The sequence below is a fragment of the Physeter macrocephalus genome, chromosome 11 (genome assembly GCF_002837175.3).
Source record: "Physeter macrocephalus isolate SW-GA chromosome 11, ASM283717v5, whole genome shotgun sequence".
NCBI classification, from domain to species: Eukaryota; Metazoa; Chordata; class Mammalia; order Artiodactyla; family Physeteridae; genus Physeter; species Physeter macrocephalus.
In genome coordinates this window covers 139785099-139804906 of record NC_041224.1, presented here as the reverse complement: position 1 = coordinate 139804906, position 19808 = coordinate 139785099, and the positions used below count along the sequence as shown (strand labels likewise).

Below are 19808 nucleotides of genomic sequence, written 5' to 3'. Positions count from 1 at the left end.
AAACACGACGATCCAAAACCTATGGGATGCAGCAAAAGCAGTTCTAAGAGGGAAGTTTATGGCTATACAAGCCTACCTCAAGAAACAAGAAAAATCTCAAATAAACAGTCTAACCTTACACCTAAAGGAACTAGAGACAGAAGACCAAACAAAACCCAAAGTTAGCAGAAGGAAAGAAACCATAAAGATCAGAGCAGAAATAAATGATAAAAAAAAAAAAGATAATGCCCATCATGCACTTAGCAGTGTGTGTATGGCACATAATAAGAACTCAGTAAACATTAGTTATTGTAATTAGTATTCCTTTAATTCAAAATGTCAACTTCCTGTTCCCCTTCAGGAATGCAAATGTGAAAATTAATATATACAAGTGCTTCTGAGAATTTTTTTAAAAATTTATTTTCATTTATTTATTTATTTTTGGCTGCATTGGGTCTGTTGCTGTGCACAGGATTTCTCTAGTTGTGGCGAGCGGGGGCTACTCTTCATTGTGGTGTGTGGGCTTCTCATTTCGGTGGCTTCTCCTGTTGTGGAGCATGGGCTCTAGGTGCATGGGCTTCAGTAGTTGTGGCACATGGACTCATTAGTTGTGGCTTGCGGGCTCTAGAGCACAGGCTCAGTAGCTGTGGCTCATGGGCTTAGTTGCTCCGCGGCGTGTGGGATCTTCCCAGACCAGGACTCGAACCCGAGTCCCCTGCATTGGCGGATGGATTCTTAACCACTGTGCCACCAGGGAAGTCCCTGCTTCTGAGAATTTTTGAACTTAGTTTTGTATAATTTGTTTCTGAACAAATTGATTATGTTGATATTCAAAAAAGGGAGCTCAGCTGTTGATTTTCCTGTTTTGTTTTAAATGTTATTCTATTGTTTTTTATATTAACATCTTTATCTAAAAATTAATTAATTAATTTTTGGCTGCATTGGGTCTTTGTTGCTGTGCGTGGGCTTTCTCTAGTTGCGGCGAGTGGGGGCTACTCTTCATTGTGGTGTGTGGGCTTCTCATTTCGGTGGCTTCTCCTGTTGTGGAGCATGGGCTCTAGGTGCATGGGCTTCAGTAGTTGTGGCACATGGACTCATTAGTTGTGGCTTGCGGGCTCTAGAGCACAGGCTCAGTAGCTGTGGCTCATGGGCTTAGTTGCTCCGCGGCGTGTGGGATCTTCCCAGACCAGGACTCGAACCCGAGTCCCCTGCATTGGCGGATGGATTCTTAACCACTGTGCCACCAGGGAAGTCCCTGCTTCTGAGAATTTTTGAACTTAGTTTTGTATAATTTGTTTCTGAACAAATTGATTATGTTGATATTCAAAAAAGGGAGCTCAGCTGTTGATTTTCCTGTTTTGTTTTAAATGTTATTCTATTGTTTTTTATATTAACATCTTTATCTCTGTCTTAGATTGATTCATGACTCCTGAAAACAGCAACACTGAAAACATTTATTTACTGGCAGTTTGTTTCTCTCCCTTCTCATTCCCTGAAATGGCTGTCTGCTTTTTTTTTTTTTAAATATTAATTATATAGTGACTTTTTCAGGTATAGGGATTTAGTGTATTTAAAAATGTTGTTTCCTCCCTTTTAAGACATCATCACTCAAGAAATGACAACAGCTGTTCAAGAAGCAGAAGCCACTTTATCTTCAGTGATGCAAGAGCAGCAGGTTTCTACCCTCAAGGTTACCAGAGGAGATGTCGAGACTGAGGGAGGGAAAGAGTTGCCCTCTGCCACAGCTGATGCTCCTGGTGTTACTCAGCTGTCGAGAAGATGGGAGCCTCTGGCCACTGTGGTTTCAATGACACCCGTCCCTTTGTCTTTCGAAGTTACTCCCGCTGTAGAAGGTCTGTAAGGGGGAGAATTGTGCTCGGCCTTTTGGGGGTGGATCTTTTCTGAGTTGATAAGGAATAGAATGAGTGAGGCAGATGGCCCTGTCACCAGGATATACACACACACACACACATACATACATATACACACATACACACACATACACACACATACATACACACACACCTCACCTGGAAGTACATTTTTTCAGCAGGAAAGGTAGGTGAACTCTTTCTTGTTTGGAGAGGTGTGGCACAGCTAAAGGACAAGGGGTTAGGACAAGTAAAAGGTGAAGGACAAGTAAAATCTAAAGCTAAAGGACAAGGGGTTAGGACAAGTAAAAAAATCTAAATCTAAAAAAAAAAATCTAAAATCTAAAAATCTAAAAAATCTAAATCTAAATCTAAAGCTAAAGGACAAGGGGCTAGGACAAGTAAAAGGTAAAGGACAAGTAAAATCTCCTGGTGGCTCATTTCTGAGGCCCACGAAGGCCAAGCCTCCTGAGAATTCTCTCCTAGTTTGACACGTCTGGCTGCTAGGTGCCAGGGGGTGAAACCAGCAAAGACCTGGGTTTGAATCCCAGCTTTGGCCCTCACTAGCATTGTGGCTTCAAGAAAGTTTCTTAATGTCTCCAAGCCTTGGTTTGTACCTCTTTAAATAATGCCTACCTGTCTTATGGGTTATTTTAAGGATTTTGAATAATGTATTAAAAAGTACTTTCTATGTAGGAGGCCCTCAGATGCTCTGATATCTTAAGGACAGTGAAGTTTTCGAATCTGGGTGATCATCAGAATCACCTGAGAATACAAAAATTATTATTATTATTTAGTTATTAATTTTGGACTTCATATCTCTGTCTCATCATTGGTCTAAGTAAATCCTACTTTTATTTATTAACTGAGTTATCTTTAACAATGTAATAAATACCTTCTAATCCGGCCTGCCTGCCTCCCCTGCAAAAAAAAAACCCTTAGGGGGGCTTCCCTGGTGGCGCAGTGGTTGGGAGTCCGCCTGCCGATGCAGGGGACATGGGTTCGTGCCCCGGTCCGGGAGGATCCCACATGCCGCGGAGCGGCTAGGCCCGTGAGCCATGGCCGCTGAGCCTGCGCGTCCGGAGCCTGTGCTCTGCAACGGGAGAGGCCGCAACAGTGAGAGGCCCGCGTGCCGCCAAAAAAACCACAAAACCCTTAGGATCTTGTCAGTAACCTACAGGTAACCCCATGACCCTTCCCATCTAAACCCCATCCTCCTCTGTTAACCATTAACCTGAATCTTGTGTTCATCATTTCCTTGACTTCCTTTTCTTTTAGTTTTATCATGTCTGTATGTACTCCTGATATTATACACTTAAAACTTTTAGATTTTTTACTTTATCAAAACAGTATTGTGCTGTGGATAGCCTTTTTGGGACTTTTTTTTTTTTTTACTTAATATTCTAAGGCCTATATTTACTTACCGTGCTTCTTTTGCTTTGACTGCTTGCAATGTTCCATTATGAAAATGTATCACAGTTTATTCACCCAATCTTCATCCAGTCTTTTCTAGTGATTTGCCTTTGGGTCATTTCCAGGTTTGGCTATTGTGAACACGGCTGCCATGAATATTCTTTTACATATTCTCCATTGCACGTGTGTAGGAGATTCGCTTGGGTATATACCTAGGAACTGAGTTGCTGGACAATAGGGCATATGAATATTTGACTTTAGGAGGCAATGCCTAACTGCTTTCCAAAGTGGTTGCTTCCATTTATACTGCAAACAACAATGTATATGAGAATCTGTGGATCCATATCCTGGGAGCTTTCACAAATAGTTTCTCAGGCTTCATCACCAAGGAGGTTCTGATTCGGTAAGTTGGGATATGTAGAAAGCATGAAGACTGACATTTAAAAAATTACCTCAAGAGATTCTGATGATCCACCAAGCTTGCAAAATACTACTATTCTAGAGTTTCTAGATTTGGGAATATCTGGGGCTAAATTTGGCTGCTTTAAAATTGAGCATATTGCAGACACAGATCTAAGCTTTTACTCTGACTTAATTTTTTTTTTTTTTTTTTTGCGGTACGCGGGCCTCTCACTGTTGTGGCCTCTCCCGTTGCGGAGCACAGGCTCCGGACGTGCAGGCTCAGCGGCCATGGTTCACGGGCCCAGCCGCTCCGCGGCATGTGGGATCCTCCCAGACTGGGGCATGAACCCGTGTCTCCTGCATCGGCAGGCGGACTCTCAACCACTGCGCCACCAGGGAAGCCCTCTGACTTGATTTTTAAAAGTCATCCTTGGGGTATATTTAAATAAATTTTTGTTAAATTTTCTACCTTTGGTAATAGGTTATATAAAATCCCACAAACTCCATAATATTGTTAATAGAATAAACAGGAGATTAACATTTGAAAACAAAGTTCTGATTTGAGATAATATATTTTCCTGGAAGATAAAGTATTTGCCTCGGGTGGCTGGATTGGTGCAATGTGGGAAGGAAGAGCTGGTCTAAGTGCCAAACTTACTGTATATAAGATACTGGCTTCATTCTTGCTTAAGAAGTAAAAGCATATGTATATATTCCCCATACTGATCATCTTTGGGTCTTGTCTCTTGTGTTTGGCAGACATAATGGACACAGTCACAGGGCCGAATGAGGAGGTGTTTACACCAATTGTGGGTTCTCCAGTGACGCCCCCTGGGATAACAGAGGAAGCACCTAGCACTTCCCCAGCGCTTGCTGATCCTGAGGCATCTTCCGAGAGAAGAATTGCTGCTCCATCCATTAGCTATGTGAATACAGCTGCCTCCTATGGTCTGGACCAACTCGAATCTGAAGGTATTCATGCTTTGAAGGGGATCTTTTCTGGGGCAGATTCACTGAGTCACTGAGCAGCTGTTGTCTTTGAGAGAAGATCCAGGATAAATATATTCTGTGTGTAGTGTAGATCAGGGGTCAGTAGACCATGGCCCAGCCAAATCCGGACTGCCGTCTGTTTTTGTATGGCAAGCTAAAATTGGTCTTTACACTTTCAAACGATTGAAAAAAATCAAAAGAAGAATAGTATTTCGTGACATGTAGAAGTTTTTATAAAATCCAAATTTCAGTGTTCCTAATTAACAGGCACACTTGTTCATTTGTGTATTGTCTGTGGCTACTTTTGTGCCAGAGCAGCAGAGTTGAGTAGTTGTGACAGAGACTAACTGCCCACAGAGCCTAAAATATTTATGAGATGGCCCTTTACCGAAAAAGCTTGCTGACCCCTGCTCTACATCAGTAGTTCTCAATTACAGTTGAACATTAGAATCACCTTGGGGAGCTTTTAAAGGATCCTAATGACCGAGTCCTTCTCCCAGCGATTCTGATTCAGTTGGGATGGAATCTGGCATCAACATTTTTCAAGAGTTGCTTGAGATGATTTCAGTGTGCAGGCTGAATTGAGAAAACTGGTTTAATGGAAAACTTGAGTTTCCCCACCAGATTTTCTTGGGTGGAAGTTTTAATGTGGATTGTATTTTCGTAACACTGCTCTGGTTGTTAATGCTGGGTCATTCTCCCTTAATTACGTCTCTGGGTTAGATGTTCCACTTTTTAGAGATAGACAGTCTCCTCACTTGTTAAGTCTGAGAAATTCTTGCCAAATTTTACTTTCCAAGACATTGGCTTTGAGCATGAAAAAAGATGCTTGGAGCACAGCTGCACATCCACAAATGAGAAGTCGGGAAATACAATGAAAGGTCGTTTAATTAATCAGCATTTTGGCAGGTGAACAGCTCCTGGCTGGATTGCAAAATGCCCAGAGATTTGTGGTGCTGTTTCTTAAACTAATCTGGAAGACAGGTAAGCTTTTGGGCACTAAATTAGCCATGTGTTTGATGCAGTAAAGACATAGGATGTGCTGTTATTTTATATTTTGTCTACTCTGTAACAGAGAAGGTGGTTCAGCCAGGTTTGCAGCAGGCTGTATTGCAGACTTTCAGGGTAATACTGGTAGTTTTCTGGCGGAGAAATGTGACATTTGAGGAGGAACGTGAATTCCATGGAGTGCTGGTTTAAGAAATGGATCAAAGTGAGCTCAGAGGCCAACAGCTCTTGCTCTCCACATTAAGATAAAAACTTGGAATGTAGTCTCATATTAGCTGTCTGCTCTCCTTGATGCCATCTGGAAAGACCAGGTTTCCCCAAATTAACCTGAGTTAGAGATGACAGCTTTACCCGGCAGGGCTCATTTAATCAGAGGAAAAAAATTGTGTTTGTGAATAATCCATACTTGTGAAACTGCAATACTTTTCTAAATTTAGTAGATGATGGCAGTTATATTGAGATGTGTGAGAATTTTCTTAACTTGCCTAAGATGTCCTAGAGTTTTAGTGCTTTTCTTCTACACAGCTCAATTCCAGCTTCCTTTTGAGAATATATTTTGTCAGTTTTGATCTAAGTTATGATCCTTGTCAAGGCTTATGAAAAGACATTTTTGGTTTAAAAATATTCTTTCTGCTATGTTGTTGGGCTGAAGACAAGATTTTGAATGAGCACACCTTTTCTCCTAAATACCAGGGAGTACAATTTATATTTAATTAGTATATGTTAATAATGTCACAATTAGTTTTATGCTGGTCTATCTAGTCCTCTTAAAGCAGGAGTGACTACACTTATTTAAATCGATAAATCGATAGATTCCTGGATGTATTGGAGGCCTCCATTTTCAGTGCATGTTTTTCCACTTTGTCCAGGAATATAAGTGCAGCCTGAGGCTTTGACTGGATGAAACATTTTAATTCTTCCATAGCATTGGACCCAGGGGAAGATAGTTTATTCTTACTTAGAACGAGGTTGTGTGATGTCAAGTTATCTACCTTTTGAGTTTGAATCTGTGTCTGATGTGTTGGTAAATGTCAGTTCTCCACTTAAGGTGTGTGTTTATTTAATTATATTATTAAACTCCCTATATGTTATTTGAATATCTTCCTTCCCACTCAGGGGCAGGAGCATCTCTCCAGAGAATGGGGGATCTGTCTCAGTGAGATATGGACAAGAGACCTGCCCCTTTTAGACACCACACACCCAAGGAGCAAGAACCTTTGTGGAAATTTCTGAATGTTTATTCTTTAAGGGATAGTCAGTGTCCCAGATGAGCCTAAAATTTGGATCTGCGTGGTACCCTGTCTTGTTGTCTTCTCTTTCACGTCTCTACAGCATAATGACTAAGGGAGTGTATTAGTTTTCTAGGGCTGCCATAACAAAGTCTCACAAACTGGGTGATTTTAAACAGCAGACATTTGTTCTCTTGCAATTTTAGAGCCTAGAAGTCTGCAATCAAGTTGTAGGCAGGGCTGCGCTCCCTGCAAAGCCTCTGGGTGAGGATCGTCCCTTGCCTATTCCAGCTTCTGGTGCCTCAGGTGTTCCTTGGCTTGTGGCAGCATCACTGCAGTCTCTGCCTCCATCTTTACCTCTTCCCTCTTTGTGTCTCTGTGCCCAAATTTCCCTTGTCTTATGAGGACATCAGCCATTGGATTAGGACTCACCCCGATAATTACATCTGAACTTGATTACATCTGCTGGAACTCTATTTCCAAATAAGGTCAGATTCACAAGTTCTGTGGTTTAGGACTTAAACATATTTTCTGGGGGAACACAATTCAACTCGTAATAGGAGGTCTGCTTCTGAGGAGTTTTCCAGCTGGCTCTGAAGGCAGACTTGCTCTGCCTCTGGAACGCCCACTTGAGAGATGTGCATTGGTAGAGTGGGAGAAGTTTGGTGTGGTTTACATTTCTCAGACATTGAAGAAAAACTGCTTCTATAAATGCGTACTGCCTTGTGCCTATTTCAGTACGCCTTTTACCTTGTCAGCAAAAATGCAGTTTGATTTTTGAAGGGATAATGGTTTCTCTGTCACCTTGCCTGATACACTTTACTTGTCTGTATATTTTTTTTTTTAGGGAATAAATGCTTTGAGGATGATAAAAAATGCATTATACTTATCTCAGGCATAACTCTACTAGGGCTGTATTCAGCATCTTTGAAATATAAACATGACAAAGTGTTCTAACTTTTAATTCAAAAATTGGATAATGGCAAAGTACATGTATATGTATATATGTGTATATCTATACAGGTACATATATATGTACATAAACTAATTTTTGTTTTTTTAAATTAATTTTTATTGGAGTATAGTTGATTAACAGTGTTGCATAATCTTATTTTTGGACATGATCTTTGTTTAGGTTGATGTCCTTTTTGGTTGAATGTTAATATCTTCCTCTGCTCCAAAATGGCAACTTAAAATTTCTGATTGCTTATGAAAACTTACTTGGAGTTTTTTCATTTGGGTTAACTGTCTTTAAAATATTTTAATACTAATATCAAATGGACTAAGGCCTTCAATGTTTCTTACTGAATGTAATTCTGCTTTCTGAATTTTAGAAGTCCAAATGAAGATATCTATTTACTGTAAACAAATCAGACTTATTTCGGCCTTTCCTATATTTCCACAGAAGATGGAAATTCATCTGTGCTGTTAAATTGTAGCAATAATGCTGTAGGGTGGAAGGTTATGGCTTTAACAGTTCAATACTCAGAAAAAAAATCTACTGTGGGTCTCTTTGTACCAGATACTAGGTTTCTAAGAATGTGTGAGAGGTAAGAGAACAAAAACGGAGGTGTCTCAGATCTTGTGATTAAGGTGTTGGTAACCCTTCTTCACATCCCCAGCACTTTCTCCCTAAAGTTCGGAAGTCAATAGCCGGGCCTTCCAGCTGTGAGAGGTGGGAAACCATTTGGTGCTCCCCATGGTGCTGACCGGACAGACTTGGGAACAGGGTGAATTTGCTTGGACTCTCTCAAGATGAGCCTGGGTTAATGTATAGCTTTTCTGCAAGAGAAGAAGAAACACCAGTGTCTTTGGTCTGGAGAATGTGAATTCTCGATCTGACTGGTCCTATTTAATGTGTTTCTATAGGCATAATAGACTGAGTGGTGGGGCTGTAAAATCCCGTGCCGTTATTCCAGACAACTCCCATTTCCTCATCTGTTTCAAAGTGCCTATTTATTACAGGGTTTATTACAGGGTTATTGACATGCCGGGGAATTACCTTTTTTTTTTTTTTTTACAATACGACATGTTATATATAAACATATAGCATATTACCTTTTTTAACATATAAAGATGTTTTTAATTCTTAGTATCCAGCAGGAAAGTCATGTTTAATTTTTTTAATATCTTGTATTTTAAAAAATAAGACCAAATATATCATTTGACTTCAATTTTCTCTTTTCTGACCATTTTTTCCTTGTTTTTCGAAGACCATTTTGGATGTCCTTATATTGAGGTTTTGAAAGATTGTATTTTTGACATCTTTTCCCAGTGAGGCAGCACACATGGGACAGAGAGCTGTCATTTTTCTGTCATTTGTTTAATCTATTTCAGTGACATCAATTTTCCTCCCTTCATGAGTGTGTGTGTGTGTGCACATCTGTGTGTGTGTGTGTTTAATTTCATGGATGTTTTTTCCACAGTCCTCTGAGAGCGTGTCCTATATACATTTTCAGCATCTCTTAATTTCCTCTGCTGAAAGACAGTGATATTATCTCTCCTTTCTTATCTGGAATTCTCAGTTCTGTCTCTGTTCTAGGATCCTCTCTACAATAACAGGTATTTCAATAGCATAGGGATTTCAGGAGAAAGCCGTGTTTGAAAAGTATGCTTTTGTTCAGATGACTGAGTGATATTTTTTGGCTGTGTGATCTCCTAATTGGTGCTGAAAAAAGGTGCTTAGTTTCTGTCTTTTATTGGTCAATCAGAAATGAATTGGGAAATGCATTCCTTAAGTGGCTTTGTGGAGAAGCCTCAGAGATATTTTTCTTTAATAGTTCCATTGAGGATTCTTAAGAGCTCATGTAATTTTCATGAGAGAAGTGTTTGCTCTTCAACTGCACTTTAATTCACAAAATCAATTTTTTTTGGTCTTCCCAATATGCACTCCTTTTCAGAGAATATTTTCTTATTATTTTCTCAATTCTCATATAATATTTCAACTCAGAAGGCAGCTAGAATGGATGAATGAGAAAGTGTAGTCAAAGATCTCATCTCAAGTCCATGTTTATGAAGCCAAGTTTATGTGACTTACCTTTGGGAGCTGCTATGTGGACATAATATTAAAGATCCAGTAGAGTGTTATAAATTTGAACTGTCTGCTGTTACTTTTGATACTGTAGTATGAAGTTAAGGATGTTCACTCTAATTTTTACTCTGAGTATGTTAAGAATGGATACAAGTTTTGGCTTTTGTTCTTGAAAATGCTTTGGATTTAATTTTGCCTCAATAACAAAGGCAATGATTTCAGTCTTTGATTACCCCTTATGGTAAGTCACTTTGTTGGCTTGTCCTGAAATCATCATACTATCTCTGGCATTTATGATAGGTCTCTGTTCTTAAGTACCTGTATGTTCTATAGGCTAGTACAGTAAATTACTCAGCTCTCGGAGTGGTCATCACGTGTCTTTTGCTAATGCTCACGTGGCCAGTGGTATTTAAAAAATATTTAGAATCAATATTATGATGTATTACCATAAAGCTTTGCTACAAATTCTGCTGTTGAAGAAAGATAACTGACATTCACTCTTGCTTTCTTATCATAGGGAATTTATTTATTGGTGTAGTCACAATTAAGTAAGCATTGTTATAGAGTCGATTCTTCCCATTTTTTTTTCTGCATCTTTGTTACCCAGCACCAGAAAGTTACACTGCTTAGTAAAGCTCACTCTAAGACACTTAGGAAATTTTACATAACGGCTCATGATGACAAAAGGATTTAGCTTTGTACGTATTCAGTGGTTTTGTTTATTCATTCATTTATGTGTACACTTAGCAAGTATTTGGTCATTCAGATAATAAAAAGAAGTGAGAGTAGATCTTGTGTAAATTTTAGTAGAAGTTATGATAAATACATAAATAACAGACACACAAGGTAGAAGGTGGGAAAGTATCACAAAACAATTACGGAAAAAGGACTGTGAGAAATAGGAGAGAGAACTTAGCCCCAGCTTAGAGAAACACAAAATTGATATTTATGCTGGGGAGTCTTTTTTTAAAAATAAATTTATTTATTTTATTTATTTAATTTTGGCTGCATTGGGTCTTCATTGCTGCACGTGGGCTTTCTCTAGTTGCAGCGAGCGGGGGCTACCCTTCACTGCGGTGCTCGCGCCTCTCATTGCGGTGGCTTCTCTTGTTGCGAAGCACGGGCTCTAGGTGCATGGGCTGAGTAGTTGTGGCGCACGGGCTCTAGAGCGCAGGCTCGGTAGTTGTGGTGCACAGGTCTAGTTGCTCCGCAACATGTGGGATCTTCCCGGACCAGGGCTCGAACCTGTGTGCCCTGCATTGGCAGGCGATTCCTAACCACTGCCCCACCAGGGGAGCCCCTTCTTGGGAGTAGTATGTGTGTGTGTGTTGTTCTTTTGATATTTATAAAAAAATAAGTCATAGGATATCGAAAAGTATGGAAGACATTTTAAAGGTTGGTGAATCATCCTTTAGATATCACACATACCACACTACCATTCAATTATTTTATAGGCATGTGATCAAGCATGTTCCTATAATTTTAGCTTTTTGGTTAGATGAATTCTTTCTTTTTTATTCTTCCAGTTTTATTGGGATATAATTGACATACAGAACTGTGTAAATTTAAGGTGTACAGGATGATGATTTGACTTACATATACCATGAAATGATTACCACAATAAGTTTAGTGAGCATCCATCATCTTACATAGACACAAAATAAAAGAAAAAATTTTTTCCTTGTGACGAGAACTCTTGGGATTTACTCTCTTAACAACTTCCATGTATAACATACGGCAGTGCTAATTTTATTAATTATATTGTACGTTACATCCTTACTACTTACTTATCTTATAACTGGAAGTTTGCATCTTTTGTCACCCTTCATCCAGTTTTCTATCCTCTTACCCTCCGCCTCTGGTAACCACAAATCTGATCTGTTTTTCTATGAGTTTCTTTGTTCATTTCTTTTTGAAGTATAATTGACCGGCTAGGTTAGTTCCTAGTGCACAACATAGGGACTTGATATTTCTATACATTTCAGAATTATCATCATGATAAGCCTAGTTACCATACATCACCATGCAAAGGTATTACATTATTATTATTATTTTTTATAAATTTATTTATTTATTTTTGGCAGTGTTGGGTCTTCGTTGCTGTGTACAGGCTTTCTCTAGTTGTGGCAAGCAGGGGCTACTCTTCGTTATGGTGCACGGGCTTCTCATTGCGGTGGCTTCTCTTGTTGGGGAGCACGGGCTCTAGGTGCGTGGGCTTCAGTAGTTGTGGCATGTGGGCTCAGTAGTTGTGGCTTGCGGCCTCTAGAGCACAGGCTCAGTAGTTGTGGTGCATGGGCTTAGCTGCTCTGCGGCATGTGGGATCTTCCCGGACCAGGGCTCGAACCCATGTCCCCTTCACTGGCAGGCAGATTCTTAACCACTGTGCTGCCAGGGAAGTCCCACTACATTATTATTGAGGTAAATTATTTCTTAGGAATAGTTTTTACATGCAGCAACCAGGTGCTCAGCCTCAGGCCAAACAAATATATGATTTATAGGAAACTGTACCAGGTCTCTCTTGAGGGGATTGTTCAGAATCCTAGGCAGAATGATTGGTTCCCAGTGTTTCATCTGGGCTCATACTCCAGGACTGACAATCCCTGTGAGGAGTGGTCCAAGCAGGGCTTTCCATGTGTGGTGGTTTTTGCAGTTGTCAAAGCAAGCATGCAGCTTGCAACTGCACAATAGGATGTGGAGATTTCAAAGACATTTTAGATGTTTGCAGAAAATCAAGGCATTTTTTAAAAATAAATTTATTCATTTTATTTATTTATTTTTGGCTGCGTTGGGTCTTTGTTGCTGTGCGCAGGCTTTCTCTAGTTGTGGTGAGCGGGGGCTACTCTCCCTTGCATGGGCTTCTCATTGCCGTGGCTTCTCTTGTTGCGGAGCACGGGCTCTAGGCGTGCAGGCTTCAGTAGTTGTGGCACACGGGCTCAGTAGTTGTGGTGCATGGGCTTAGTTGCTCCGTGGCGTGTGGGATCTTCCGGGGCCAGGGCTCGAACCCGTGTCTCCTGCATTGGCAGGCGTATTCTTAACCACTGCACCACCAAGGAAGCCCCTCAAGGCATTTTTAAAAGCGTGATTTTTCAAACATGATTTTTCAATATGAGGCTAGACATAGCTATCCTTTTACTGGTATAATCATTGAGAATTTTATTGCATCGGAGTACAAATAATTAAAAACCTTAACAATGTATAAAATAATGTAAGAATATTACCAGCTGCACTTTATCAGACTGTGTTCATAACCATGAAATTGTTTTGGCATCAGACTACCTTTTATTATTAAAATGCATACATATCCCCAAAGGAAAAGATTAGAAGAAAAATGTAATGCATCAATTTGAATGGCCTTACAAGATTTTAAAAATGTTCACATTTGGAAATATTAAATTTGTCTTGAAAGATTTACATTGATTCTCCCTACATTTACCTGTGTTTTTTCTTCTTTAGCCATTCTACCTCCTTCTTCTTCTTATTATTTTTTAAAAAAAAATAAATTTATTTATTTATTTATTTTGGCTGTGTTGGGTCTTCGGTGCTGCGCGTGGGCTTTCTCTAGTTGTGGTGAGCAGGGGCTACTCTTTGCTGCGGTGCGCGGGCTTCTCATTGCGGTGGCTTCTCTTGTTGTGGAGCATGGGCTCTAGGCGCGTGGGCTTCAGTAGTTGCGGCACTTGGGCTCAGTAGTTGTGGCTCGAGGGTCGTAGAGCACAGGCTCAGTAGTTGTGGTGCACGGGCTTAGTTGCTCCGTGGCATTTGTGGTCTTCCCGGACCAGGGATCAAACCCGTGTCCCCAGCATTGGCAGGCGAATTCTTAACCACTGCGCCACCAGGGAAGTCCCCTTCTAATTGTTTGATATCTCCAGACAAAATATTCTGTGGAAACTTCTTCTATAAAAACAGTATAAAGAGGGACTTCCCTGGCAGTCCAGTGTTAAGACTCCAGGCTTCCACAGCAGGGGACACGGGTTGGGGAACTAAGATCCTGCATGCTGCACAGTGGGGGCCCGACATAGCTCCTTCTGGGTTTTCTCAAGGTATCTGCCTCACGTGCTCTCTGAGGAGCCCAACTTCCTGTTAAAACTCCAGCTCAAGCATAGATGAAAACCCTCTCATTTGTTTCAACTAAAATTAGTAGAAATTTAAAAAATACTTGGCTCCAACCTAAGGGAACACACAAAGCAAATGAACCAAGAAAATAAAAGAAACATAAAATGAATTAGGCTTATGAGGTACACATTTCTCTCTGGTGGTACCTTAGCTAAGGAGCTTTCAGGGCTCCCAGGCCTCGACTCATTCCATGGTCTGAGAAGGTTTTTAATATTCGGTACCCAAAGCTCTGGAACAGTTTTTCAGGCACCTTGCTAGGCTTTCTGGCTTCACAACTCTTGGCTTGTTTCCTGTTCTGAGGATAACTTATTTTCTCCTTCCCATCCCTGCCCCCATGTGGAATAGCCAAGACAAAGATGTAAATTTCCTCTAGGACCCACCACCAAGTAGGGAATCCCCAACTCCACTTACATATTGTCTGTCCTGCTTTCCAGGTTGAAGGACACACCTCCAATCCCTAGGCAACTGACAGCCAGATAACCATCATGATTGACACCATGTACATCCCACTCTTTAGAGGAAATCCCATCTCTGTTAAAAGCCTGTCATGATTCACGTCTGGGCAATATCACGTTGTTCTCACTATACAAGAAATATACCTGTATAGAGTCATTCTGTCATATTCTATAGCAAATAATATTCAGTGCTATGCTACTCCATAAACAGAGGGCTATGAAGTTAAAGTTAAAAGAGGACAGGAAGGAGAGACAGAAACCATTCAGCTCAGTCATCTTTCTTTCCTTTTCTTTCTTTCTTTCTTTCTTTCTCTTTCTTTCTTTCTCTTTCTTTCTTTCTTTCTTTCTTTCTTTCTTTCTTTCTTTCTTTCATTCCTTCCTTCCTTCCTTCTTTCTTTCTGTTTTATATTGTAGTATAGTTGATTGACAATGTTGTGTTACTTTCAGGTGTACAGCAAAGTAATTCAGTTATACATATATATATATCTATTCTTTTTCAGACTCTTTTCCCATATAGGTTATTGCAGAGTACTGAGTAGAGCTCTCTGTGCTATACAGTAGGTCCTTGTTGTTACCTATTTTATATATAGAGTGTGTATATGTTAATCCCAAACTCCTAATTTATCCCTCCCCCCCCACCTTTCCCCTTTGGTAACCATAAGTTTGTTTTCTAAGTCTATGAGTTTGTTTCTGTTTTGTAAATAAGTTTATTTGTATCATTTTTTTGTATCATTTTTTAAGATTCCACATATAAGTGATATCATATGATATTAGGTAATATTCCATTATATATATATATATATATATATATATATATATATATATATATATATATTTAGAGCACATCTGTTTTATCCATTCATCTGTCTGTGGACATTTAGGTTGCTTCCATGTCTTGGCTCTTGTAAATAGTGCTGCAGTGAACACTGAGGTGCATGTATCTTTCCGAATTATGGTTTTCTCTGGATATATGCCCAGGAGTGGGGTAGCTGGATCATATAGTAGCTCTATTTTTAGTTTTTTAAGGAACCTCCATATTGTTCTTCATAGTGACTGCTCCAATTTACATTCCCACCAACAGTGTAGATGGGTTCCCTTTTCTCACACCCTCTTCGGCATTTATTATTTGTAGACTTTTTGATGATGGCCATTCTGACCGGTGTGAGGTGATACCTCATTGTAGTTTTGATTTGCATTTCTCTAATAAGTAGCGACGTTGAGCATCTTTTCATGTGCTTTTTGGTCTTCTGTATATCTCTTCTTTATGAAGCTTCTCAGACCACCCAGCCTGCACTGATGAGTAGTACAGTAAAAAAATAGCTCTGGTTGTGGTCTCAAATGGACATGCCTGAGTTTAAGTGTTAGCTTCATTATGAATAAGCACTGTGATATTGACCAAACTATTTAATTTCTTTAGACTTCAGTTTTTCCATCTGTGTAAAGCAGAGATATTGGTGTTCCTGTCTCCTATTATGAGGTTAAATGAGAGCTTGTGTATAGTAAATAATGCATGACATAGAGTAAATACATAATAAATATGAACTTTTAATATCATTTATCAATTAAAATTATGTATTGTGATCAAGTACTGTTATGTGTTAATTGTTAGAGTGAAATATTCACATCCTCTGTATGCAACCAGTGGTTCAGGGGCCAGGCAGATAGTGTAAGTGAGCAAAGAGGAAGGTGCCTAAGACAGTAGGGAGTGGTGTGTTTCAGTAGAGAGCACACACTCCTTCTGATCCAGACAGATTCTGTTCATATGGTTGCCAGGAGGAGAATGTGAGTTCAGTGATGCTAGATCTCAGATTTTTTCCGAGGTAAGCTGAAAATTCCCATTTTTATATGAAATATTCTGATTTTTTTAAGTGTCAGAAATCAGTTCTAGCGTTTACCTATCCTATTTCATTTTTATTAGTATCACAACCAAAATGAATCTGTCTTCCCAGCCATTGATCATCAGTTTGTGCTCTTAACTGAATTCTCCAAACCTCTTTAAGGGCAGGGTCAGAGCTTTCTGCCCTTGTGTCCCTAGTGTCTGTAGGTACCAGGTGTTGGGCAAGTGATGATCAGCAATGTAGTGGATGGTTTTAGGACCATTATCTTCTTTAATCGATGTGTTTTGATTTGACTCGCCCTACTTGTTATTGTTTTAAATCCAGTGCTTATTTTGGGCCTGAAGTTGAGCACTTTTTATGTGAACAAAGCAGTGGCTCCCAACTACCTTCTGCTAGAAATCTATTTCTAGTAGGAATTTGCTTAGATTTCTTGCATCCCACTGTGGGGTTGAACATTATTTCATTTCCTTCTTATTGGAATCCATACTGATACCTGCACTTAGTCAGGTAAGGCAACTCAGTAAACTTAAATTATTCTTTAAACCCACTTTAAGAAGCCAGAGTAGGAGGAAGAAAGAAAAGGTAAGGGGGGAGGAGGGAGATCCTTCTCTAGAAACATTATTGGAGTTAATTTGTACAAAGATCATTTCCCCCCGTGGGCCACCCCTCTCCCCAGGGTGACAAAAGCATGTAGGTGGATTTTCCTTAAAAAGTTGATATTATACTCATTTGAAGTGAATACATAATATAAATTAATAAAAATTATATTGGAGTCCTATAAAGGCATTACTACTTATTTTGAGGAGGAAGATAATGAATTAAAGTTCTGTTCAGTTTATTTCTGTTCAATCACCATATATAGAGGGCTTATTTTTTGCAAAGCACAATGCTTGATCCTGGGGGGTAGGGCACAAAGAAGAATAAGACAGAATCTCTGGTTTCAAGAAGGTAAATATACACAGGTATGATAAAACAAACACATTTCCGCTAATTAATACATAAACCTCATTTTGAATTACTTGAGTCATGTTTTAAAGGGGATATCTACTTTCATAGGTATTTTTTGCAAAATCAATAATCAGCCTAACCAACCCATGATTTATCTTTTGAATGTATATGGATTCTTAAACACAAGTTTTGCATATGTTTGCTTAAAGCAAATATTCCTTTAAGACTACTAAGTTACTGCAGAGAAAGGCTTTATTCTGGATGGCTCAGAATTTATAGATACAATAATAATAAAGCTTTTATGTTTCTCTTTACAGCACCCTTGAGAAATAGGCAATATTGCTGTAGTCTCATTTTCCAAAGGGAAATACATAAGAGTCTGTCATCTGAATCCAAAGTGAGTTGTTTAATGAACAGGAGCTAGACTTGAGAATTTATAATTATTGCTCTAGGGCTCTCTATTAAGATAACTCAGTTTAATTTGGGGCAGGATTTACAGAAGATAATGGAGAACACCAATTATATGAGGTCAAGACTGAAAAGGGATTATGTAATGACCGGTAAATGTGAGGTTAGTTATGTAGACTGATATTTTTAGCTTGCTAACAAGATATAGGAGATTACATTATCAAGAGCAGAATCCTCTAATTTAAAGAAAGTAATATTAAATTAAACGAAAATTTTAAACATCTATCTGAAATGTGGGTTGAATCCAAAATATCTTTCAAGGGGTGTTCGAAGTGTGCAGATTATCTTGTCTCAAGCTTTTAAATTTTCTCACATATGTACCTTTTGAATATTGTTAAGGATAGAATGGAGGAAGTTTCTAATGATTATATTTACTATTATAGAGTTATTGGGAAGTTTGAACTTTAGTAAAATGTTTTCAAGAAATTTGTATAGATTAATATAGGAGGTTTTAAAAAAATCACTGTGAGGAGATTTTGAAAAGAGAGAATTAAAGAAACAAATGTTTAAAGCAGAATATTTAATAAACAATAACATTTGAGATTTTATCTAATTTAAAAATGCACCCCAGATTACAGATGCTCTTATGAGTGTTTGAAATTTGGAATTTGAAATTGGTGTTTGAAAAGCCAATAAGCACTCTCACTCAACTTATTGGACAAATGTAGATGATATGGATGCTTTTGGAAGGCTCATTGTTTGGATTTCAGCTTCTGATGAAGACTCTGACAGACCCAACCATAGCGAAATGCCTAGATCTTGGGTGAAACACATGCTTTAGTACATTAATGAAATTGCAAGCAGTCAGAAAAAATCTCCAAAGACTGTACTTTTTAGCTCAATCCATCCCAAAGCGAGCTGAAACCCAACAAGTGAGCTGTAAGGAGAAAGCAAATTGGAAAGGTAAAGGCACTCTAGGACAGTAGTAATATTAGGAGTTTACAGTTGGACTTGTCAAGAAGAGGGACCCAGATTGAAATTTCCACATTAAGTCTGTATCTTTAAAAGGGGAATAAAGTAGTTCCAGGTTTGTATCACAACCTGACTCCCTACAAAAGCAGATGTAAATGCTCTCTGGAAAAGAGCATGCCCAATTGAGATGCATAGTTTACCCACAAATTAAAATCAGGCAAATATGGTCTCATAATAAAAGGTCAATAAACTAACAAGGAAACAAACAGCCATGATTGAGAGTCAGCAGAAAAGTCAAACAGTTGATTGGCATACTCCTTATCCAGGACCGTAGATACTAAAATGATCAGAGTATAAAATAACCATGGCATAAAAGGTTGAAGGAAAGAAAAGATGAAATCACAAAAATGAGCAAGTAATAAAAAACTAACAAAAATCACCCAGCAGATTTTTAAAAAGAACCAAATAGGGCTTCCCTGGTGGTGCAGTGGTTAAGAATCTGCCTGCCAATGCAGGGCACATAGGTTTTTTTCAAGAAATTTGTATAGATTAATATAGGAGGTTTTAAAAAAATCACTGTGAGGAGATTTTGAAAAGAGAGAATTAAAGAAACAAATGTTTAAAGCAGAATATTTAATAAACAATAACATTTGAGATTTTATCTAATTTAAAAATGCACCCCAGATTACAGATGCTCTTATGAGTGTTTGAAATTTGGAATTTGAAATTGGTGTTTGAAAAGCCAATAAGCACTCTCACTCAACTTATTGGACAAATGTAGATGATATGGATGCTTTTGGAAGGCTCATTGTTTGGATTTCAGCTTCTGATGAAGACTCTGACAGACCCAACCATAGCGAAATGCCTAGATCTTGGGTGAAACACATGCTTTAGTACATTAATGAAATTGCAAGCAGTCAGAAAAAATCTCCAAAGACTGTACTTTTTAGCTCAATCCATCCCAAAGCGAGCTGAAACCCAACAAGTGAGCTGTAAGGAGAAAGCAAATTGGAAAGGTAAAGGCACTCTAGGACAGTAGTAATATTAGGAGTTTACAGTTGGACTTGTCAAGAAGAGGGACCCAGATTGAAATTTCCACATTAAGTCTGTATCTTTAAAAGGGGAATAAAGTAGTTCCAGGTTTGTATCACAAC

General features: G+C 38.9%; 1 protein-coding gene across 1 annotated transcript in view; it reads left to right on the top strand.

Moving 5' to 3' along the window:
- ARMH4 (armadillo like helical domain containing 4) overlaps positions 1-19808 on the top strand; it is a 150439-nt gene that overhangs the window by 18706 nt on the left and 111925 nt on the right. Inside the window, exons 3-4 of the mRNA XM_024118158.1 lie at positions 1578-1832; positions 4425-4637. Of these exons, the coding sequence (XP_023973926.1) occupies positions 1578-1832; positions 4425-4637 (468 nt within the window). The remainder of the gene's footprint in view (positions 1-1577; positions 1833-4424; positions 4638-19808) is intronic.